The 25,378-nt window shown below is 44.5% G+C and overlaps 1 protein-coding gene across 2 annotated transcripts; it reads left to right on the top strand.

Annotated features, from left to right (window-relative positions):
• On the top strand, positions 1–25,113 carry LOC106583936 (ataxin-2-like protein). 2 transcript variants are annotated; one of them, XM_014168625.2, is made up of 24 exons: positions 1–324; positions 590–696; positions 1,862–1,901; positions 2,168–2,224; positions 2,377–2,448; positions 3,964–4,147; positions 4,341–4,462; positions 5,315–5,406; positions 7,202–7,420; positions 8,627–8,910; positions 9,004–9,090; positions 9,226–9,351; positions 9,500–9,577; positions 9,663–9,724; positions 9,806–10,110; positions 15,424–15,490; positions 18,544–18,693; positions 18,825–18,888; positions 19,066–19,229; positions 19,457–19,580; positions 19,780–19,895; positions 22,677–22,853; positions 24,247–24,418; positions 24,513–25,113. In XM_014168625.2, the coding sequence occupies exons 1-24, from the start codon at positions 304–306 to the stop codon at positions 24,569–24,571; spliced, it is 2,949 nt and encodes a 982-aa protein (XP_014024100.1). In that variant the 5' UTR covers positions 1–303; the 3' UTR covers positions 24,572–25,113. The 2 variants fall into 2 exon arrangements, with proteins under 2 accessions (XP_014024100.1, XP_045562294.1); XM_045706338.1 differs by lacking the exons at positions 1–324; positions 590–696 and adding an exon at positions 960–1,118.
• Positions 25,114–25,378: the final 265 nt, after the last annotated feature.

The following is a 25,378-nucleotide window of genomic DNA, read 5'->3' on the forward strand; positions in this document are numbered from 1 at the left end:
TACACGCCCCCATCAACCCAGTCAGTCAGCCACGCGCAGACGACAACATCTTTGTGGTGCCAAACCGGCGAATTTGTTTTCCCCGAGTTTTACAATTTCTTCAAGTTACAAATGACATGCAATCGGAGTAAGCCACACGCAAGAGTAAATCTACGGAAAGGAAACGAAAAACGACGTGCTAAAAGTTTTAGCTACAGAAGGGACATTACTGCTTGCTCGTCTAGCTAGCCATCGAGCTAGCTATAACGTGCAAGGCTGTACTACAGTAGCCAGCTTAACTATCGATTAAGTTCCGAAGAGGCAATGTCTTTTCGTCGACAGAACGTGAGTTGTAGTTGTATGAAGTTGCTAAGGGTAGCTTGCTGCTACATGTATTGGTTTCTGTGTGTATGAATTCTAGCTAGCTTGTGCGATATTTGTTAGCAGCTAGCTTTAAGTTGGCTAGCTAACGTGAGCTTTATCGATGGTGTCCTCATTGACTTACGTGGTAACTAGTCTGGTAAAGTCAAATACTATTTATTAGACTAAAGGCAAATTGAATCCGTATAACTGTTACTTGAGGTGTAATTATTGGCACGTGTCACACCAGCAACAACCCGGTTCAGGCGGACGAAAAACCTCCAATGGAACGCCAGGGCCTGCCGCTTTGCCCTCTCATATCAGCGGGAGCAATACCAACAGAGCTGTGCCTGGAAGGTAAGCACATGTTCGGCCACAGTCGTCAAGCAAGTCCGGGGATCTGCCACATATCCATAGAGGTTTACCGGTCAATACGAGGATTACAGTGGGCGTGCCCATGTCGAACGGAGGCTTTAACTAGTTATTTTAAGCCAATTGGAACAAAGTAAATATAATAGATGTAGGTTACGGCAAATGGGCAAAGAGGGTCTGCTAAATCGACATTGGTATGATTGACTGGTGTCCGAACCAATGGGATAGACGATACATTTGATTGACGCCAATATACCCATTCACTTTCTATGGGGAGGGGATTTTCCGTGTTCATTTTTTTCTTTTTATTAAACGTTTGTTTTAGGTTTTGTTTGGCCTGTCAAGTCGTGCGACTTTAAACAGAATCAGCAAGACTGCGGAGTAACAGGGATGCACATGACTAAAAAGTATTAATACTGTTTTATTATTTATTGTATTCAACGTGTCTCTCGATATCTAGAAATTCTACTAACTGTCTTGTTTAGCTTGCTAGCTAACGTTAGCTAGACCACACATAGCTAGCTATTGTTTAGATTATTGATATTTTCACAATTTCGCCTAGTTACTCCAAATTGTTAGCCAGTTACCAGATTAATTTAGCTAAAATAGTTGCACGTTAGCAGGCTACCACTAGGGAACGTTAGCTAAATTGTTAGCCACATCGCTATAACGTTACCTTCTGTATTAGCTAACCCTGGTTAGCCAGCTTGTGACAACAATTGTTTTCGTTAAGCCTCGCAAACAATGTCAAACGACACAGTAATAGAGAACAGAATATATCCGCTACGGGGCTAGCTTGTTTACACCTCACCCCACCTAATGTCATAGCTTGCTTACGTAGACCACCGGCGTCCCGCACGCATCGGTGACCGTGATCAGTCTTTTGCCCTACGGCTGCATAGACATATCTTCTAGATCATCTAGCTAGCTTCATGCATTCATATGACAGGTCGAGGACCACCAGGTTCAGAAGTCCGCATTTGATCAACGCATTGTCCCATGTCCATAATTCTTTGCAAGTTTGCATATTAGTTAGCTACATTGAAAGTGGTGCAGCTGCCGGCCTATTTCTTGCGTTGCAGAATTTTTACCCTGAGCCACCTACACCCATTTGTCTTGTCTGTTGCTAATGTTCTCTCCTCACATTAAGGACAAGAAATACAATGAAGCCGCCATCTCAGTCCTCTCCCGTAAGTTACATATCATGAAATGTAGGCTATCCAGCATGTACTACAGACGTTTTTACGCAAATGTGGATAGCCTAGTACCCTTTTGATGACATAATGTAGGTTGTCTTTTGCTTTGTTTGCTTCCATACTAGTGCACTATTGTACAATGTGTAAACTCTAAAATGTTGAAAGGAAATTGCGAGTAAGAGTAAGGTCACATTTTTTGGAGCTTTAAAATAGAGGTCCCAGCCATGCTGAAGTCAGACATGTTTGTTTACAACTCACAGGTATTTGAAGGTGTCTACAACAACACCAGGATGCTTCACTATCTCACAGCTGTAGTGGTGAGTGTTCATTTGGTCAATTAGGCCCTGGTCCACTGTGGTGCCTTTGATGCAACAGATGCACTATTTCCACTATTTAAGTTGTCGACAACTGTCTACTAATGTATATCTTAATGAAATGACCAATAACCATATTATTATCATCCTTCAAGGGCTCCACCTGTGATGTCCGAGTGAAGAGTGGAAATGTGTATGAAGGCATCTTCAAGACCCTCAGCTCAAGGGTAATTTTATACTACCTTGAATTAATTAGACCATACATGGGTGTTCTGCATACCGACACATTATAGACCCTTCATAGAAACATGGTTGTGGTCAGATGTTCAACTTAATCTGAGGCATATTCATTAGTCGGATTCCGTTACAAAACCTAGTCCATTGCACATCTGAATGCATTCAACTGAAATGTGTCTCTGAATCAGAGAGGTTTACTCGATACGTCACGATAGATACCAAAATGATACCACAGCAAAAAAAGAAAGCATATTAGCCAAAGTAACAGAAGGGCACCTGATCCAGACAGATAAACTCAGCTACCGTTCTGTTCAATTGCTGGGCATCTTTTGAGTTAAATATCAGCACATTTGACTTTTTTTTACCTTGTTTTTTTTAGACAGCCATGTGTATGCATTTATAAATCAATTTCACAATCATACAATCAATTAGCCTTTGGTAAGAACAATCTAACAACATAATGGTCATTTATTTGAATGGTAAATATCTATTGATAAACTGGGTAAATTAAGATGTAGCCTTGGCATATCCAAAAACAAGGTCAATGCATATTCAATAGGAGTGTGTGCATGCATTGAGTTATTGAGCTTGTTTTGGCTGATGTCATCTGTAGCCCCATGAAAATCTGTTTCCCTTCTCTCTTACATTTTGTGACTTATTTTACTGTACTCCTTAACATTTGCATTGAAGTAGCTTATTTTATAAAAAATGTGGGCTGTCTACCAGGAATGACATCATTCACGAGGCAGGGGGGGGGCATGGGAGCACAGTCAGTTCGCTGAGGCAATAGATCATCTTTGTGAGAGAGACTGAAATAAGAGAATGAATAATGTTTTTTGTGGCTATCAACTTTGAAATCAGCGTATTTTGCATTATGGTTTGCGTTATAGTTTACAAAGTACTAGGGCGGTGAATTGATGTTAGCTGTCAACTAGCAAGGAAAGTTGTCCTACAATAGCTGGAAGCTACCAGTATCATCTTGCATTGTAAAGTGTTGTAGCCTAGTTTCAACATTTCTACATTTGGTCGTGTCGCATTATTAAACTGTGTTAAATTGTGTGCAGCATGAGTGAGGAGCTAACATGATGCATCCATGACTCCCAGTGCAGGCTAGCAATGAGTAAGTGGAGCAGGCACAGTGCGCACTATAATAAGAGGTCGGCTGTGCTGATAGACGTGCTTGTTCCGTTGGACACATTTGACAGAAGTACCAAAAGTAACAAAAAAATCTAGTGCCAAACTGTTTTTCCTCTTCTAGTATCGAAAAACTACAGAAGTTTCGGTATACCATGCAACACCAGGAGGGACCTATCTAAAATTGTCCAATAGAAACTTGTTTTTGTTGCAGAACGTTTAACTTTTGGAGTAAATGGTTTCCGTTACAAAATGTTTTGCAATCGAATCAGCGTAATGAATACACCCCAGGTCACATTGACCACTGCCTGCAGTCGCTCTTCAGTTAACCTCTGTGGTTTATCCGTGGTCCTAATGTGTTTTTACTCCAGTGTGAGCTGGTGGTTGACGCTGTCCACAAGCGGAGCGAAGGAGGAGAGGCGGATGGAGACGGAGGGGGAGGCTTGCCCCCCTCCCTGCCCCGGATCGAGGAGATCACAGACACCATGATTTTCAGCCCCGGCGACCTGGTCACAATGACTTGCCGAGATGTGGACCTCAACTACGCCATCAGAGGTAAGTGTGAGAGTGGGTTGTCAGTGTGACTGAAACTGATTTCAAGATAAGGATGTGTTTTTAAGTAAGCAGTCGAACTGAATGAGAGATTGGAGGGTGAACCGTGTGTGTGTGTGTGTGTGTGTGCATCATTATGTACCCCTAGTAGATGACACATTATACCTTCAAATGTAGGCTTTGTATGTGTGTGTAGATGCTTTCACAGATACAGCAATCAGCTCATCGCGGGTGAACGGGGAACACCGGGAGAAGGTGCTGCAGAGGTGGGACGGAGGGGACAGCAACGGAGAAGGCTTCGACCTGGAGACGGACACGGTGAGAGGAATTGACAGTCGCTAGGTTTCCATCCAATTTGCGACAGATTCTACAATCTGCATAAACAAATTTTGAATGTTCCTGCCGCAGGTGGGTTTCTAGCAAACTAACTTTTTACTGATATATATTTTAAAAAAATGCGTGATAACCTAGTGCACATAAAAAAAAATGTTTCAATTACAATGTACCAACAACAAAAAAGAAAGAGGTTCATTGTGTTTCAATCACATTTTTTACTCTACTGTTGGTTTTGTCACAAACTTTTGTGATAAATGGTAAGCTTGCCCAATCTGTTTTTGGTTCATGCTCTCTCCACACGTTTGCTGATAAAGTTGACATGGATAAGAGCAAGATCATTTTTATTTGATAATTGCAGCCAAGCACCAATCATCATGTCACCAGCATTAAAAAAAAACACCCTCAATATTATTGGAAATTTGCATGAAATTCAACGTGCACTTAACCACAATGTGAAGTTCATAACTTATTTGCCTATAAACTCTTTATGCTTTCACACGTTGTGATGGTAGTAGGTTACAACAATGTAACATATCATTGCGTGACTCTAACTATATTTTGACCTGGTTATTATATCACTAGTTGCACATAACAGCGTTTCCACCGCAATTATGGTATAAATCTATTTCACAGACCAAAGAATTGTGTTGCTGACAGTAGGATATTTTGACTACAAATTTGCTGTTTCTATCAGGCCTGTTGAGTTTTTAATTTTTTTATGTGTCATGTAATTCATCTGCATGAAATGGTTGGATGGAAACCTGGTTACTGACACGCACACACTTGGTGAGACACAAGCACACACTTACTGTACGGCTCTTCTGTCTCTGTTAGTCTAATGGCTGGGATGCCAGCGAAATGTTCAAGTTCAACGAGGAGACTTATGGCGTCACGTCCACCTACGATTCCAGCCTCTCCATGTACACGTGAGTATTCTCCCCTCAGCTCCTTATTCTGATTGTGGAATATGCTCAGGTCGATCTGTCTATATAAACTCAGCAAAAAAAGAAAAGCGGGGTAAAAAAAAAAAAGAGTTCAAATTGTGTTTTTTACATTTTTATTAACCTGCAGTTTTTCATTATTTATATATATATATAATATATTACACACACTCAGCAAAAAAAGAAACGTCCTCACTGAACTGGGTTTATTTTCAGTAAACTTAACATGTATAAATATTTGTATGACCATAATAATATTCAACAACTGAGGCATGAACTGAACAAGTTCCACAGACATGTGACTAACAGAAATGGTATAATGTGTCCCTGAACAAACGGGGATCAAAATAACAGTCAGTATCTGGTGTGCCCACCAGCTGCATTAAGTACTGCAGTGCATATCCTCATCATGGACTGCACCAGATTTGCCAGTTCTTGCTGTGAGATGTTACCCCACTCTTCCACCAAGGCACCTGCAAGTTCCCAGACATTTCTGGGGGGAATGGCCCAAGCCCTCACCCTCTGATTCCACAGGTCCCAGACGTGCTCAATGGGATTGAGATCCGGGCTCTTCGCTGGCCATGGCAGAACACTGACATTCCTGTCTTGCAGGAAATCACGCACAGAACGAGCAGTATGGCTGGTGGCATTGTCATGCTGGAGGATCATGTCAGGATGAGCCTGCAGGAAGGGTACCACATAAGGGAGGAGGATGTCTTCCCTGTAACGCACAGCGTTGAGATTGCCTGCAATGGCAACAAGCTCAGTCCAATGATGCTGTGACACACCGCCCCAGACCATGACGGACCCTCCACCTCCAAATCGATCCAGGGTACAGACCTTGGTGTAACGCTCATTCCTTTGACGATAAACGCAAATCGGACCATCACCCCTGGTGAGACAAGACCGCAACTCGTAAGTGAAGAGCACTTTTTGCCAGTCCTGGCTGGTCCAGCGACGGTGGTGATGTTGCTGCCGGTGATGTCTGGTGAGGACCTGCTTTACAACAGGCCTACAAGCCCTCAGTCCAGCCTCTCTCGGCCTATTGCGGATAGTCTGAGCAGGGATTGTGTGTTCCTGGTGTAACTCGAGCAGTTGTTGCCATCCTGTACCTGTCCCGCAGGTGTGATGTTCGGCTGTACCGGTCCTGTGCAGGTGTTGTTTCACGTGGTCTGCCACTGCGAGGACAATCAGCTGTCCGTCCTGTCTCCCTGTAGCGCTGTCTTAGGCGTCTCACAGTACGGACATTGCAATTCATTGCCCTGGCCACGTCTGCAGTCCTCGTGCCTCCTTGCAGAATGCCTAAGGCTTGTTTTCCAGAGTCAGTAGAAAGGCCTCTTTAGTGACCTAAGTTTTCATAACTGTGACCTTATTTGCCTGCCGTCTGTAAGCTGTTAGTGTCTTAACGACTGTTCCACAGGTGCATGTTCATTCATTGTTTATAGGTCATTAAACAAGCATGGGAAACAGTGTTTAAACCCTTTACAATGAAGATCTGTGAAGTTATTTGGATTTTTACAAATTGTCTTTGAAAGACAGGGTCCTGAAAAAGGGACGTACAGAGTTTAGTTCTGTATCATTCTGTTTTTTTCCCCCACTAATTGGTATTTTGACCTATCACAGATCTTTTTCAGAGTTGATCGGTCAAAAGACCAATTAGTGAAAACAATATCAGAATTGGGCTGCCTGTGTGAACACAGCCTTATTCACTCACATCTCCCTTTCTCTCACATGTTTCTGAATGACCTTGGAAGTCTTATCTCTCTTTCTCCCCCTTCAGTGTTCCCTTGGAAAGGGGCAGCTCGGATGGCTTCCGGCAGCGGGAGGCACGTGCGGCCCGCCTAGCGAATGAGATTGAGGGCAGCCCCCAGTACCGTCACCGCACCAACCTGGAGAACGACGATAAGAGCGAGGAGGACAAGTACAGTGCCGTGGTCCGAGAGAGAGACGAGGGGAGGGAGAGGGGCGGCCCTGGATTCCAGAGCAGTGCCGGGAGCAGGTGAGTCCGTAGGGGAATCGCAGACATACACAGGCTTAGTTCTAAACTCAATACATGGAGGCATAAACACAGTTGACAAAACTACATCTGTGCAAGGATGTAAGCTACTCAATCAGTTGTATAGACAGACATAACAACACGAACATGCAGTGAACAAAAATATAATCGCAGCATGTAAAGTGTTGGTCCCATTTTTCATGAGCTTTTTTCCCATTGTCACCAGAAGCTTATTTTTCTAATTTTTTTGGCACGTTTGTATACATCCCTGTTAGTGAGTATTTCTCCTTTGCCAAGGTAATCCATCCACCTGACAGGTGTGGCAAATCAAGAAGCATGATAATTATACAGGTGCACAATGTGCTGGGACAATAAAAGGCCACTCTAAAATGTGCTGTTTTGTCACACAACACAATGCTACAGATGTCTCAAGTTGAGAGCGTGCAGGAATGTCCACCAGAGCTGTTGGCCACTGGAACGCTGGAGAAGTGTGTTCTTCACCGATGAATCCCAGTTTCAGCTAAACTGGGCAGATGGCAGACAGCATGTATGGCTTTGTGTGGGTGAGCGGTCTGCTGATATCAACATAGTGCCCAGTGGTGGGGTTATGGTATTGGCAAGTATAAGCTACGGACGATGAACACAATTGCATTTCATTGATGGCAATTTGAATGCACAGAGATACCGTGATGAGGCCCGTTGTCGTGTTATTCATACTCCGCCATCACCTCATGTTTCTACATGATAATGCAAGGCCCCATGCTGCAAGGATCTGAACACTATTCCTGGAAGTTGAAAATGTCCCAGTTCTTTCTTGGCCTGCATACTCACCAGACATGTCACCTATTGAGCATGTTTGGGATGCTCTGTATTGACGTGTACGACAGCGTGTTCCAGTTCCCGCCTATATCCAGCAACTTCGCACAGCCGTTGAAGAGGAGTGGGATAACATTCCACAGGCCACAATCGACAGCCTGATCAACTCTGCGAAGGATATGTCGTGCTGCACGCCCCTACCTTTTTATTTATGGTATCTGTGACCAACAGATGCATGTCTCTATTCCCAGTCATGTAAAATCCATAGATTTGGGCCTTATGAATTGATTTAAATTGACTGATTTCCTTAAATGAACTGTTATTCAGTAAATTCTTAGAAATTGTTGCTTGTTGCTTTATACTTTTGTTCAGTGTGTATCTCTCTCTCTCTAGGGAGGGTAAATACATTCCTCTTCCCCAGAGGGCCAGGGAGATGGGTGTCCCCCCCGGCAGCCTGAGGGGTGGAGCCTCTGGTCCAATACCCAATCGAACAGGAGTCCCCGGCTCCTCTAGACCATCCCAGGGTTCTGATAGGTGCAGCCCGCTGTCCATCAGGGGCGCCTACTCTCCCCACTCGTCCCAAGCCAGCCCCCCGGGCCAGCCCAGTAGCCCTACCCCCTCTTCCTCCTCTCACCCACAAGCTCTGGCCGATGCCTCGCGCTCTTCTGTCAACGGAGGTAAGGACTCTGTCTGTTTGGGTATATTGAGGAGGAAGTGTGTGCGAGTTTTGGGGCATATTGAGTGTTAATTGGGCTATTTCTATGCATCAGTGTCGTCCAGAACTTCCCCCAAAGCCCAGAGATCTCTACAGACCAATCGAACTCTGCGCAACCCAAGCTCCCAGTCCTCACCTGCAGGTACACACACACACACACTCGCCTCATCTGTAAGTGCACACAACTGCACATTTCCGACACTCATATTCTATTCTATTCACATCCCTCTCCTTTTCCCTTCTCTTTCTCCCTTTCTCTTTGTCTCTCTCCCCGCAGTCTCTCGCTCTCCAAAACCAGACGACCCCGCTCTGGCTGGCCCTTCCTACCTAGACACTTCCTCCTCCTCGATCGCCTCGGCAACACCTAAGTCCTCTGGCCCCACCCCTCTGTTCACTGTGGATGGTGAGGAGGAGGATGATTACTACACAATTTTCTTTTTACAGAATTGTCATTTATTGAAGTTCTTTTTGTGTTTAATTTATGATTTCTGTTCCTTTCTCTACCTCTTAATCTCCATCTGTCTCTTGCTTTCTTTTTCTCTCGCTTTCAGTGAATGAGATCCTAAGCTCAGCGGCTAAGGAGAGGACAGAAGGCCCAGCCAGCCCTCAAGACGGCAAGAGCGGCAAAGGTTAGCTCTCTCTCTGTTTGACTGGGCCCTGTCCTTTCCTTTATCTCAGGTCTTTTGAAAAAAATATTTTCTCTCTCCCTCTCAGTTCCCTCAGTCCTGCAGAGAACACAGTTGGAGGAGCTACGGAAATTTGGCAAAGAGTTCAGGGTAAGTGTGTCTCGTGTCCATGCATGCCGTGTGTGACCCATGTATCTTACCTGATTCTGACACTCTCGCTCTCTTCCACAGCTCCAGCCCAGCCCCTCCCCTTCTGCTGGCCCCACCTCCTCAGAATCCGCCCAGCCCTCCCCATCAGACTCCGCCACCACAGCCGAGTCCATACCCGCCCCTGGCCACACCCCCTCCCAGGACCCCCAGACTGGAGAGGGGTCCTCCTTCACCCCGACCCCCACCACCCCTACCCCCTCTCCAGCCCCCAACACCGCCTCTCAGTCATCAGGTCCAGACAGACAGGCTACAGGGACACCCCAGCCAGCCAGGTCCCCTGGCAGTGAGGAGGAGGAGGGCGGCGAGCGAGCAGAGGGTGTGGCTGAGTAAGTGTGACCCGAGAACAGTGCAATACAGTACATTATTCCACAGTGTAGTGCAATAGTCTACTCCTCAGTCAACCTAATTCTTACAGTTAATCTGTTATATGTAGGGGGTGTAACGGTTCACCAAACCTACGGTTCGGTACGTATTACGGTTGTGGGGTCACATGAAAGATGTAATGTCAATCACAATGTTCCTTGCATTGTCTGTTGTGACCAGATTGTTAGGTTGGGCCTCAAGTTTCCACTCCAATGCTGTGTTTGTAACCATGTGGGAGGTGGGAATTTACCAGTTGTGAAGTCATAAATACTAGTTGGATGCATTCATGTGATTTGAACTCGTTGCAAAATGCCAATTGGCTAATGGCCATCAAGCTGTGTCAACCGAAAGTACAGCTTTCGTGCTTGTAAAGAAATTATAGCGCTTTTTATAAATAATGTTCTGTTGCATTTAACTGCCGAAAATGCAATTTGAGGCCATTTCCTTAATAGGTGATGTCAGAGGGCAACGTGGGAGAAGTGGGTGCTCAGGATGAAAGACAAGTTTCCCACTAGTAATTACCAGCTTGAGGGCCGTTCAAGTGAGTTATTCCCCAGTCGTGTATGGTAAATTCCCACTTCCCTCTTGGTTACAAACGCGCTATGGCACTGCCTCTCTCAGTGCCAGATAAGCGTCTGTACAAGGTACATCTCCCACTCCGGGGTAATGTGATAGGCTCACTGTTAAGTAAGCGCAGCACAGGGTGCATAGGACAAATCACTGTAAACTTCTGCTTTGGTGTGCGTATATAGAGCAAGTAACCTGTTTGCTGAAATGGGTGCTAGAGGGAAGTGGTAACGTGGCTCGAGCACTTTTACGAGGTGCTTAAACCACCACTGAAACCCCCTTTTCTCAACCCCTGAGAATGGGTGTTGAGAAAATCCGCAGCTATAACCCAGACTGTAAAAAATATTAACAGCCTACTTATTGCTCTTGTGATCTCTTTGGCCTGGTCATATTCAGCTGTTTGAATGCATAGGGGAGACGCTGTTTTTCTTTCTTGTTCCGGTATTCTGTGATGTTGTAAATGTGTCAACATATTTATTAAGGTATTCTCATTGAGCAGTGGCGACATGCTGTTAGCGGTTTATCCACATCTCTCTGTCCATTGCCGTTGTGGTCTACTGTGAGGTCAAAATGTTGGGAAATTGGGGATTTTAGATGATAATTGAGGTTCCTCCAATTCTGGTTTATTGACCCCACCACTCGCCATCGTACAGAACTAGTTCCAGACTGTTTTATTTTTTAAACTTTTTTTTTTCCCTTAGGCATCCGCTTTAATATTGCAGACAGATTGTTGCTTCCATCAATGTAATTGTCTCATTTCATATATGCCCTCTTCACGACTGTCTTGGTATGTTTGGACAATGATAGTTCGTTGGTGATGTGGACACCAAAGAACTTAACTCTCGACCTGCTCCAGTACAGCCCCATCGATGTTAATGGGGGGCCTGTTCGGCCCGCCTTTTCCTGTAGTCTGCGATCAGCTCCTTTGTCTTGCTCACATTGAGGGAGAGGTTGTTGTCCTGGCACCACCCTGCCAGTTCTGACCACCTCCCTATACATCGTTGTCGGTGATCAGTTGTGTTGTCAGCAAACTTAATGATGGTGTTGGAGTGGTGTTTGGCCACGTGGTCGTGGGTCAACAGGAAATACTGGAAGGGACTAAGTACACAACCCTGAAGGGCCCCAGTGTTGAGGATCAGTGTGGCAGACGGGTTGTTGCCTACCCATACCACCTGGGGGCGGCCAGTCAGGGAGTTTTGTCTTTAGCTTTGTGACGAGCTTCGTGGGCACTATGGTGTTGAACGCTGAGCTGTAGTCAATAAACAGCATTCTCACATAGGTGTTCCTTTTGTCCAGGTGGGAAAGGGCAATGTGGAGTGCAATAGAGATTGCATCATCTGTTGGGGCGGTATGTGAATTGGAGTGGGTCTAGGGTGTCCGGGAGGATGCTGTTGATGTGAGCCATGACCAGCCTTTCAAAGCACTTCATGCCTACTGAAGTGAGTGCCACGGGGCGGTAATCATTTAGGCAGGTTACCTTTGCTTCCTTGGGCACAGGGACAATGGTGGCCAGCTTGAAACATGTAGGTATTACAGACTTGGTCATGGAGAGGTTGAAAATGTCAGTGAAGACAGTTGGTCCGCACATGCTTTGAGTACACGTCCTGGTAATCCATCTGGCCCCGCGGCTTTGAATGTTGACTTGTTTAAAGGTTTTGTTCACATCAGCTACCAAGAGCGTTATCGCACAGTCATCCAGAACTGGTGGTGCTCTCGTGCATGCTTCTGTGTTGCTTGCCTTGACGCGAGCATAAGGCATTTAGCTCATCCGGTAGGCTCTTGTCACTGGGCAGCTCGCATCTGGGTTTCCCTTTGTAGTCCGTAATAGTTTTCAAGCCCTACCGACGAGCGTCAGATCCGGTGTAGTAGGATTCAATATTAATCCTGTATTGACGCTTGTTTTTGGTTTGTCTGAGGGCATAGTGAGATTTCTTATAACCATCCGGATTTGTCTCCCATTTCTTGAAAGCGGCAGCTCTAGCCTTTAGCTCGATGTGGATGTTGCCTGTAATCCATGGCTTCTGGTTGGGATCTGTACGTACAGTCACTGCGGGGACGACGTCGTCGATGCACTTATTGATGAATCTGATGACTGAGGTGGTATACTCCTCAGTGCCGTTGGATGAATCCTGGAACATATTCCAGTCTGTGCTACCAAAACAGTCCTGTGCTGTAGCATCTGCGTCATCTGACCGCTTCCGTATTGAGCGAGTCACTGGTACTTCCTGCTTTCGTTTTTGCTTGTAAGCAGGAATCAGGAAGATGAATTATGGTCAGATTTGCCAGAAGGAGGTCAGGGGAGAGCTTTGTATGCATCGGTGTGTGTTGAGTAAAGCTGGTCTAGAGTGTTTAAATTTTTTTTTTTTTAAATCCTCCTTTGGTTGCACGTGACAAAAATTTGGTAAAACTGATTTAAGTTTGCCTGCATTAAAGTCCCTGGCCACTAGGAGCACCGCTTCTGGGTGAGCATTTTCTTTACTTATAGAGTTGGTTGAGAGCTGTCTTAGTGCCAGCTTCGTTCTGTTGTGGAAAATAGATGGCTACGAATAATATAGATGAGAACTCTTGGTAGATAGTGTGGTCTACAGCTTGTCATATGGTACTCTACCTCAGGAATTTCCTTTGTTAATATGGACTCTTTTGACCTAAATTGCTTTTGTTTTATAGATGAGTACTGAATTGCATGGCCTCTAAAGGCACTATTAAAAGTGTCCCATACAATAAGGGGATCTGCTGTACCCATGTTATGTCAGGAAAAAGTCAGTTACATATTTTAACTAGGACAGAAGAATTTATCATCCAGTAGGCTTTGATTAAATTTCCAATGTCGTCACCCACGTGGAAATTCTGCAAGAGTAATATATATGCCAATGCCAGGCTGTTTAACAAAAGGAAAGTTTGAAATGCATCAATTTAACCTCCCTGGGCAAGGCGGGAACGTTTGCGTCCCACCTAGTCAACAGCCAGTGGAATCGTGTGGCGCGAAATACAAATACCTCAAAAATGCTATAACTTCAATTTCTCAAACATATGACTATTTTACACCATTTTAAAGATAAGACTCTCGTTAATCTAACCACACTGTCCGATTTCAAAAAGGCTTTACAGCGAAAGCAAAACATTAGATTATGTCAGGAGAGTACCCTGCCAAAAATAATCACACAGCCATTTTCAAAGCATGCATATATGTTACAAAAACCAAAACCACAGCTAAATGCAGCACTAACCTTTGATCTTCATCAGATGACACTCCTAGGACATTATGTTATACAATACATGCATGTTTTGTTCAATCAAGTTCATATTTATATCAAAAACCAGCTTTTTACATTAGCATGTGATGTTCAGAACTAGCATACCCACCGCAAACTTCCGGTGAATTTACTAAATTACTCATGATAAACGTTTACAAAAAACATAATTATTTTAAGAATTATAGATACAGAACTCCTTTATGCAATCGCGGTGTCAGATTTTAAAATAGCATTTTGGCGAAAGCACATTTTGCAATATTCTGAGTAGATAGCCCAGCCATCACGGCTAGCTAATTTGACACCCACCAAGTTTGGCCCTCACCAAACTCAGATTTACTAATTATAAAAATTGGATTACCTTTGCTGTTCTTCTTCAGAATGCACTCCCAGGACTTCTACAACAAATGTTGTTTTGTTTGAAATAATCCATAGTTATATTGAAATAGCTCCGTTTTGTTCATGCGTTCAGGTAACTATCCGAAGGGTGACGCGCGGGTGCATTTCGTGACACAAAAATTCAAAATATTCCATTACCGTAGTTCGAAGCATGTCAAACGCTGTTCAAAGACTGAAAGAACAAAATGGAGAATTCACATGACCGCGAATCTCCAGTGTCACTGTACCCAGGCAGGCCAGTAAGAAACAGAGCTGCTGTACTTAGCCCAGAGACTGCAGAGCTCTCATTCCACTTTCTGGCGCCTTCTGAGAGCCAATGGAAGCCTTAGAAAATGTCACGTTACAGCCGCGATGCTGTATTTTTGGTAGAGAGAACCTAGAAGGACAACAAATTGTCAGACATGGCACTTCCTGCATGGAATCTTCTCAGGTTTTTGCCTGCCATATGAGTTCTGTTATACTCACAGACACCATTCAAACAGTTTTAGAAACTTTAGAGTGTTTTCTATCCAAATCTACTAATTATATGCATATTCTAGTTTCTGGGCAGGAGTAGTAACCAGATTAAATCGGGTGTGTTTTTTTTATCCGGCCGTGCAAATACTGCCCCCTAGCCCCAACAGGTTAAGATACAAATTTTGATTACAACGTGCGCATTGGCGCTAGTTGTTTTAACGGAATAGCCTACAATGTTTTTTTCAGCTCAGATTTACTCGAGGCATAGGCTACAACGCAGTGTATCCATACAGGTTCACAGTGCGGACCGAACCGAGGTAGTGTACCGTTACACCCCTACTACCGTTACAACCCTAGTATTGATAAGATGTGTTGGCACATCTGTAGGTATTATACTAGGTCTGTGATATATCATGAATACATATACGGTAAGGATTTTTTTACAATATCGTATATAACTATGTTGTTGCAGTGCTAAATTAAGTCAAGTGAGCCCCATGCTCAGGTGGGCAAGGTAGTTGCCATGTTGAGGATGGATGTATGGAAAAGGGATTTGAAAGATGATTTGGAGTTCTCATCTCGCTCTTCTTCTGTTTTTTTTAGTCAGGTGAAGAAGTCTACGCTGAACCCCAACGCCAAAGAGTTCGTCTTCAAGGCACCCATGACCCTGGTCTGTCTCACACACACACACACACACACACACACACACACACACACACACACACACAGGAAAGTAGTTGAGAACAAGTTCTCTCTCACAACAACCTGTTTGGCCAGGAGTTCAAATTTTATTGGTCACATACACATGGTTAGCAGATGTTAATGCGAGTGTAGCGAATTGCTTGTGCTTCTGGTTCCAACAGTGCAGTAATATCTAACAATTACCTAATACATACATCTAAAGGGGTGAATGAGAATATGTACATATATGGATGAGCGATGGCCGAGCGACACAGGAATGGTGCAATACATGGTATAAAATACAGATTATACATATAATATGAGTAATGTAATATATGTAAACATTATTTAAAGTGACTAGTGATCCATTTGTTAAAGTGGCCAGTGATTGGGTCTCTATGTAGGTAGCGGCCTCTGCGTTAGTGATTGCTGTAGTGGTGTGAACAGGCAGTGGCTCGGGTGGTTGTTGTCGTCTTTGATCTTTTTGGCCTTCCTTTGACATTGGGTGCTATAGGTGTCATGGAGGGCAGGTAGTTTGCCCCCGGTGATGCGTTGTGCAGACCGCACCAACCTCTGGAGAGCCTTGCGGTTGTGGGCGGAGCAGTTGTGGATCTGTAGAAGTTAGTCAGGGTTTTGGGTGACAAGCAACATTTTCTTCAGCCTCCTGAGGTTGAAGAGGTGCTGTTGTGCCTTCTTCACCACACTGTCTGTGTGGGCCATTTCAGTGTACACATCACTGACAAACTGAGGAGCTTAACTTTCCACCTTCTCCACTTCTGTCCCTTCGATGTGGATAGGGTGGTGCTCCCTCTGCTCTTTCCCGAAGTCCACAATCATCTCCTTTGTTTTGTTGACGTTGAGTGAGGATGTTTTCCTGACACCACACTGAGTGCCCTCACCACCTCCCTGTAGGCTGTCTCGTTGTTGATAATCAAGCCCACTACTGTTGTCCTCGGCAAATTTGATGATTGAGTTGGAGGCGTGCATGGCTGAGCAGGGGGTACAGGAGGGGGCTGAGGGTGAGCACACACCCACAAGGGTGAGCACACACCCTTGTGGGGCCCCAGTGTTGAGGGTCAGTGAAGTGGAGATGTTGTTTCCTACTTTCACCACCTGGGGCCGTCAAAATCCATGACCCAACTGCACAGGGCGGGGTTGAGGCTCAGGGCCTCAAGCTTAATGATGAGCTTGGAGGGTACTATGGTGTTGAATGCTGAGCTGTAGTCAATTAACAGCATTCTTACATGGGTATTCCTGTTGTCCAGATGGGATAGGGCAGTGTGATGGCGATTGCATCATCTGTGGGCCTGTTGGGGCAGTATGCATACTGAAGTGGGTCTAGGGTGGCTGGTAAGGTGGAGGTGATATGATCCTTGACTAGTCTCTCAAAGCACTACATGATGACAGAGGTGAGTGCTACGGGGCGGTAGTCATTTAGTTCAGTTATCTTTGCTTTCTTGGGTACAGGAACAATGGTGGCCATCAGACCGGTATAGGGAGCGAATGAATATGTCCGTAAACACACCAGCCAGTTGGTCTGCGCATGCTCTGAGGATGCGGCTAGGGATGCCGTCTGGGTAACATTTAAATGTTTTACTCACGTCAGCCACGGAGAGGGGGCGCAGTTCTTGTTAGCGGGCCGCAACGGTGGCACTGTATTATCCTCAAAGCGGGCAAAGAAGGTGTTTAGTTTGTCTGGAAGCGTGACGTCGGTGTCTGATGTGGCTGGTTTTCTTTTTGTATTCTGTGATTTCCTGTAGACCCTGTCACGTACGTCTTGTGTCTGAGCTGTTGAATTGCGACTCCACTTTGTCCCTGTTCTGGCATTTCGCTTGTTTGATTGCCTTGCGGAGGGAATAACTACACTGTTTATATTCAGCCATATTCCCAGACCTCTTTCCATGGTTAAATGAGGTGGTTAGTGATTTCAGTTTTGCACAAATGCCGCCATCGATCCATCATTTCTGGTTAGGGTAAGTTTAAATAGTCACATCTCCAAAGCACTTCTTTATAAACTCACTCACCGAGTCAGCGTATAGATCGATGTTGTTCTGAGGCTGACCGGAACATATCCCAGTCTGTGTGATCAAAACAATCTTGAAACATGGATTCTGATTGGTCAGACCAGTGTTGAATGATACAAATCATTAAAATCCAGACAGAAAATATTTACACAAGAAGCAACCTATTATCACTGGTACATCCTGTTTGAGTTTCTGCCTATGAGACGGTAGGAGCAAGATGGTGTCGTGGTCAGATTTGGCGGGAGAGGGCTTTGTAGGCATCGCCGAAGTTAAAGTAGCAGTGGTGTAGTGCAATCAATATGCTGATAGAATTTTAGGTAGCCTTGTTCTCAAATTTGCTTGGTTAAAATCCACAGCTACAATAAATGCAGCCTCATGATATCTGGTTTCCAGTTTACATAGAGCAGTGAAGTTCCTTGAGGGCCATTTTGGTGTCTGTTTGAGGGGAAATGTACACAGCTGTGACGATAACTGATGAGAATTCTCTTGGAAGGTAATATGGCCAGCATTTGATTGATTGAGGAATTCTAGGTCGGGTGAGCAGAAGGACTTGAGTTCCTGTATGACATTATTAATCATGAACCATACACCCCCGCTCTTTCCAGAGAGGTGTTTCTCTGTATGAGCGATGCATGGAGGAGCCCGGTGGCTGGACAGATTCCGACAAAATATCCCGAGAGAGCCATGTTTCTGTGAAACAGAGAATGTTACATTCTCTGATGTCTCTCTGGAAGGCAACCCTTGCTCAAATTTCATCTACCTTGTTATCAAGAGACAGGATACTCGGGGGCGATGTCCACGGAGCCTGACCAGGAGGCTGCTCCGTCTGCCCCTTCTGTGGTGCCGTTGTTTTGGGTCGGCTTCTGGGATTAGATCCATTGTCCTGGGTGGTGGCCCAAACTATATGTTCAGACACATACACCAAATGTAACTGTGTGTGTGATTTGTTCAGCTAAACACATGCTTACTTACATTATCTCACCAACCTAAACTGTGCAAGTTCTCTCCTTCACCCCAGGTGAAGCCGTCCCCAGCCCCCACCCCCCCGCGGCCCACTCCTCCCAGCCCCTCTGTGGTGCTCCAGCCCCCCCCGGGACAACAGGCCATCTACAGCACCCCCTATCTGTCCTACCTCTCCCCTGTACAGATACAGGGACACTCTGTACAGGTATGACTAGGACTGAGGCTGTGTGTGTGTGACTCTCTGTGGAGAAATAAGCATTAGTGTGTCTGGGGTGTTGAAAAACAAATGGTGTGTATACATTTGAGGTTGGGGTCTAACTGTCCTTTGTTTCCCAGGCTCCTCAGATGTATCAGTACACCATGTCTACAGTCCAGCAGGGGAAGTATCCCAGATCTAAAGGTACTCACACCATTCTGTTGCCTAATCAATAGGTTGGTCGCAACACTGTCATAACCTTTCTATCTCTATTCAATGTTACGCTCTTTTAATTTAGCAACTCTGGAACATTTGAAATAAACAAGTAAAGAACTATAGGCTAAAGTTATGATCAGTATGTTAATAACCCTCTCCCCCCAGGCCAGGTGGTAGGCCCTCGTCCGGACCACCACGGCTCTTCTCAGCCCCAGATGCTCCAGGCTGCAGCGTCTGCAGCAGGCCCTCCCCTGGTGGCCTCCCCCTACCCCCAGGCCTACCTGCAGTACAGTCAGGTCATCCAGGGCATGCCCCACTACCCTGGACAGGTAGTTAACTACCACGCTAATGTTGCTAATGCTAACCAGTCCACAATGTGTGTTGTGGATGGGGGTTTTGTTTCAGTAGAAGAACTGACTTGCATAGGAATTTATTTTATTTTGTTCATGTCATTAAATGTTCTTATATTCCCTTTACTCACTCTTTTTCTTCCTCTTCTCTTTCGCTCTTTATCCGCTCGCCCTCTTTCTTGCTTGCTCCCCCCCCCCCTTGCTAGCCGGTGTACTCCATGCTGCAGGGTGGGGCCAGGATGCTGACTCAGACGGGCCACCCCCAGGCTCTGGGCCCTCAGTACCCCGGACAGACAGAGGGTCCCCCGGGACCACAACAGGCCATGTATGGTAAGATAATGCAAAGTTTCAGTTTAAAAGTACACTCGGCAAGACTTAATTTTAGTTGTGTACAGGACATGGTCCTGCTTAGTCGTATCAATACATTTAATTTCTTCTAAGATTGCCATTGTTCATGGTTCTTTGGTTTGTAAATTATGTTTGAATCCACATACTTGAGGTTCAAGTTAGTCTTCCATCTGTCTCTCAGCCTCCCAGCAGTTCTCCCACCATTCTAGCTCCATGCACCCTCCCCAGCCCTCCAGCACCCCTACTGGGAGCCAGCCCCCTCCCCAGCACACTGCCCCCAGCCCTGGGCACGGACAGGTAAACCAACCAGCCCAGCTGTGTGTGCATGCATGCATGTTTGTTTTGTCACAAACACTGGACAGGTGCAGTAAAATGTGTTGATGTTTTACTGCTTCAGCCGTAGTAGTACGGCTGGCTGCCTTGCTCAGGGACACATGGACAGATTTTTCACTTTGTCGGCTCCGGTATTCAAACCAGCGATCTTTCGCTTACTGGCCCAACGCTGTAACCGCTAGGCTGTGTGTGTGTGGGGGAGCAGGATCAATTCTGTCTTGTCAGTGAATTTTGCATGTTTTATGTGAGGAGCCTGTAATTAAAGTGGCACTCGAGCAATGTTGGGAGTTGTGCGTTAAAGTAACTTGTTATATAACCAGATGACTTTTATGAGTGGTCTGTTTACGTAACTTTTTCAAATGAGGTAATATTATTGAAGTTACTTTGTAAAAAAAAAAAAGAAAGTGTTACTTGCAGAATCGGGCACGTGTCCATGATCCGATCTTGACTTGTTCCCTCATTTAGTTCTTGAGCAAGCAGAGAAAGGCTGTTTTAGAAAAATGTCATGACTGCTGCTGTCCACAGAAATGTGTAGCGGGCGCACCTCTGATCTTTGCTATTGATCGCTTCTGTGATGGCAAAGCCCATAGAGGGGTTTTCCCATCTAGTGTAAAGTGTGCCCTTTATAAATCTTTATGGGTCATGTACGTGTGGTCTATCTTGTTTTTATTTGTCGGCTTTAGGCCTATGTATTTTACTTAGTTGACGATGGACATTATAGTCTACAGGCCAATCTGTATTCCTTTATTTCTTTAGCCGCCAATGGATCACGGTGTATCTGTCTGTGTCCATATGACAGAGGCTGGTGCTCTTGCATTAGTTGAATTGTAACTTTTCGATTAAACACCTGACAATTATTTTGAAGGTTATTATTGAAATTAATTAGTTGCTTATATTTTTGGTAGAAAGCGCCTTGCTCCCTCAGACAGTCAAACAAATGCTGATAATTTTTTTCATGAAAAGTAATGTCACTTGTTAAATGCAATGGTTATGTAATTTATTACTTTTCAAGTAACAAACACTCCAGTCTCCTTTTCACCTCATCTTATTTACTTATTAACACAAGGCACATCTCAATAGGTGATCCAGCTCACGACATGGCCCAAGTGGCAGGTTGTGCTTTCCTCTTTTGTTCTCTATTGCTCCACAAGCAAGGTGGGAGGCCGATGACGTCACAAATTCCTATCAGACCAACTCTTTGAAGTTTTCCATTTAAAAAACACTATTTTGCTCAATATGTGTGTGTACTTTACTGTATTTATACTTGGAGTATTTATTATTTTACCACCTTGAGGCCCCTATTTCAGTGTTTTACCATTAGCACCGGCTAATCAGTCGGTCTGACTCATTTTCAACCCTCTACTTTTTCCTCTTCATTAATTAACTAGGCTACTTGTCATGTAAAAGTTTCAATTCACTAGTCCGTCGAACCCTCTATTGAGTGCCTGTCAATCACAAAGCGAGCACTGATGGGTGAACAGTCTGCGGTCTGTCCCGCCTGGGGTTGGTTGCATTTAAATGTCTTTACATGGAGGAGGGAGAGCGCCAGATGAATGTGGATTTGCTCGTCCCATGTAATGTAAGTGGTAACGATGAGTCGAAATCCACTTAGAATAATTGTTTTCTTGCACATTTAATTTATTTTCGTTAGCGTTTCACATAGCCAGGCACGCAGCGTTGTCGCATGGGCTATTTAGCCGACTGTGCTTTGATTGACAACTGACCAGCAAGTGTTGACTAGTTTATAAGGTGTCGAACTGACTGTATGAAGTCGATATTTATCCCTTTGCCATTCATAAATCATGCAACATGGTTATGTAAGTGGTATCGCATCTGGACAAGTAAAACAAAATATTTCGTAGGATGACGAGGATTGCCCGACAGTGACTGTAAAGTGAGTGACTCGTCAGTCTGTATACTATCGCATCGGTTCATTTGGCTCCTTAATTTGCATGGGCTACTGGTAGGCCTAGGATCTTCAGCGATTATCTGCAGATACGTTATGAAAACATTAGATGAAGATGGTGAATCATCGCTGCAGCAATAGGTAGTGGAGAGCCTCATTCTGGTCCAAATATGATAAGGCCTGGATTCTGAGGGCCCTAATTAAAATGTATTGACCTTAGTAAGGAATCAGCTAAAAGTATTGATTCAAATCATCAAAGATGATAAGTTGATCATTTTAATCTGTGGTCTTTTGCTAGAGCAAAAATGTGCACCCCTTTGGGTCCACAGAACCAGGATTACGAAACACTGATTTGACCTTTAATTAATTTACGATAATGTGGGCTATTTACGTTTGTAATTTAAATGAAGATCGTTATGGCAATTCATATCTTGCAGTAAAACCGTTAATACGACTTTAATCTCAAGATGCAAAATGTTTCAAGTTGAATGTTCTCTTACTTGGAAAATAGTACTGATCATATAGATATCAAACTAACAAACTGAATTTACACATTTTCTGTAATTTAAGTTGTGAAGTCTTAATACACAACAACACATTTTTCCAGTCTGGGAGGTACTAATTTTGCTGTGTATTTTGGATGGAATCAAGGCATTAGAATGTACCAGAGGCCACCACAATGGAGCTCCTTCGAGAGGCACCTAGCTGGCTAAAACACTGCCTATTTATCCTGACCAGCCTGTTTTTAGTCTACTGTGTGTGTGTGAATATAGTGTTTGTCTCATTGTTGTGTATCACGAGTATGTAATTTCCTAACATACTTCCCTTCCTCTCTTCAGTCAGGCCAGGGAGGCCCCCAGTCCATGTACCACTCTGGGCCCTTGCCAGCGCCCACACCCCCTAACATGCCCCCTGGCCACAGCTCTCCCCAGGCCTCTTACCCCATGCAGGGCTACAGCCTGCCCACCCACCAGCCCATGGCCCAACATTACCCTGGCCTGGGACAGCTCACACAGGTAAACACCAGACTACTCTTGACCCACAGCCCACGTACATTCAACTCTCCAGAGAGGAGAGAGTAACAGATCTAAGCAAACAGTAACACTAAGTCAAGCAATGTGACAATATCAGGATGTAGCACAAGTCAGAAGTATTTGTTTCAATTGCGTAAGGCCAATACAAGCTTAACGCTGTTGATCTACATGTGTGGGTGTTTATTATTATTTTTATTTTTTTTGAAGCAGTGGACACCGGTTGGTAACATGATGCCCTCGCCAGTCCGTGTTTCCTAGACTCCCATTCACAAGTCTTCTCATTTGTGGTGAAAAGAGTTATGTTAATCTTCCCTTGCTAGTAGTAACTAGCTGGGTTTAACCTGGCTAAAAACATAGCAAACTAGCTAGCCTTTTAGCTTACCACATCTCCTTGTGAAATAATCATATTTAAATATAGTATGCCCTGGCAAATATTGTACAAATATTATACTTGCCAGTAACCTACAACATCTCAATTTAATATGCTGCTTTTAATGTATTTTCTCCCATATCAGGAGAAAAGGCACATGGCTACTAGCAGTTTCTACTGTTTCAAAATAACTGGAATCAGTTATTACTTCTCAACAAAATACACTTGTGGGGATTCTAATAAGGCAACAATGTATTGTTTAAACAGTCGCTGAGATTAGTTGATTATCAATGCAAAATACTACTTTGCATAGCCTATGTAGATCAGATCAAGGAACTGTCATTGTAAATAAGAATTTGTTCTTAACTGACTTGCCTAGTTAAATAAAATGTTTTATCAAGGAACCAAGCAACAGCATCATTGCCTACACAACACTGTAGAGCCCTGCACTGGCATGAACATTAAGCCTGAGCCCTTACCCATGCCTACGATGTTCAGGCCCGATTGCTTTTGCCAAATTTAAAGCCCCGGCCCTGTCAGAAATAACTTCCTCCATTAGCTGCTCCCTGCGCACAGCTAGTTCTGCTTATGGTGGCTCTAAGTCTGGGTATCGATAACTACGGTTCAGCTGGTGCTGCTCTGCTTGATGACGAGACATGAGAGCAGATTTTTAGCTTCTTTTGGTCACTCTAAACTGACAGCTCAAGGAACATTGTATTCTGTGAAATTCTTATATTTGATGTTGAAGCACTTCTGACATGTCATGATCTTAGTCAGGCCTGTCAGTTAGCAGAGCTCTAACACTGCCCCCACAATGAACTCTTCGTAGTGCGATTGAGCTGCGCCAAAAAGTCCCTAGTAACGAAGGTAGGACTACGTTCTACAAAGAGCCACCCATTTTGCGTTCTTAATCTTTCCATCTCCGTAGGGCTGTAGACCACTAGTCTTGAATTTTTAAATATGGTTGTTAAAGGGATGACACCATCTTGCTCCCTCTCGCTCCAGGCCCATGTTGCCCAAGGTATGTCTGGCCCCCACCACCCAGGAGGCCACGGCCCGCCCCAGATGATGCTGCACTATGCCCCACCCCCACAGCAAGGCCCAGGCTCAGCCCAGCAGCACGGCCCTCCCCCCCAGCAGGGGGCGCACCAACACTACTACATCCAACATCCACAGGGTAAGTAACTTCAAGTCATAGAGCTAAACATGTCCAATAGAAATTGGCTTTACATTTCCAGATCTTCTTCAGTGACTGTTGTTCTGTTTTCTAGCTGTACAAGTGCAGGCTCACCCCACCCAGCAGCTCTCCTTCCACCCCCCTGGAAACTGACACCCCCTACCTACACCTAGAGGACCACAGAAGAAGCAGGAGACAGAGGATAGAAGAGGGGGAGGGGAGCTGAGGACAGGGAGCTGATGCCCCCAGTCCCTCCTTGAGTCTTATGACTGACACAATCCCATTGAGGGACACAATCAAGTTGTTCGCTGATCGGCTAAACTAGTCTGAGAACTGAAGCCCCCCTTCTGGAACCACCGCCGCCACACTTCACTCTCCTCTCGCCCACAAAATAAGCAACTTTTTTTTGTTTTTGTCAAAGGCTCCCATTTTGCTTCTTGGTTAAGGACAGAGAAGAAGAAAAACGTGTTTTTATGAAAGACTGAGTCGTCTTCACTAGCTGGTTCCATTTTTAAGTTGAGAGGATTGACATGGTGAAAGCATCGTCTCGACTCTGCAGAGTTATAGGACTTATCACAATGAAACTTGCTCCCTTTTAACCCCAACCTACTTCCCTTTCTCCTTTTACAGGTAACCATTAATAAATAAACTTAAAATGAAAAAAATCATAAAAATAAAGTTTACTCAACCTCAAATGCCGCCAGAACTCTTATTTTCTGTGCACGGGCAAAGGTGAAATTATTGAGAAGGAATCTTAATTTAGATTTATTAAAAGGTGTATGTGTGTATATATATATATTTCGACCTTTTGCCTCTTATTTATTTATATATATAAAACAAGCATTTGTGAATGATCATTATACTGATTTGAACCACTACTCTTTAGTAGTAAACTATATGCCACCCATATCAGCTTCAATTCATTCAGAAAACATCACACAATGGTTCATAAGCCCTATT

The sequence above is a fragment of the Salmo salar genome, chromosome ssa23, assembly GCF_905237065.1.
Source record: "Salmo salar chromosome ssa23, Ssal_v3.1, whole genome shotgun sequence".
Lineage (NCBI taxonomy): Eukaryota > Metazoa > Chordata > Actinopteri > Salmoniformes > Salmonidae > Salmo > Salmo salar.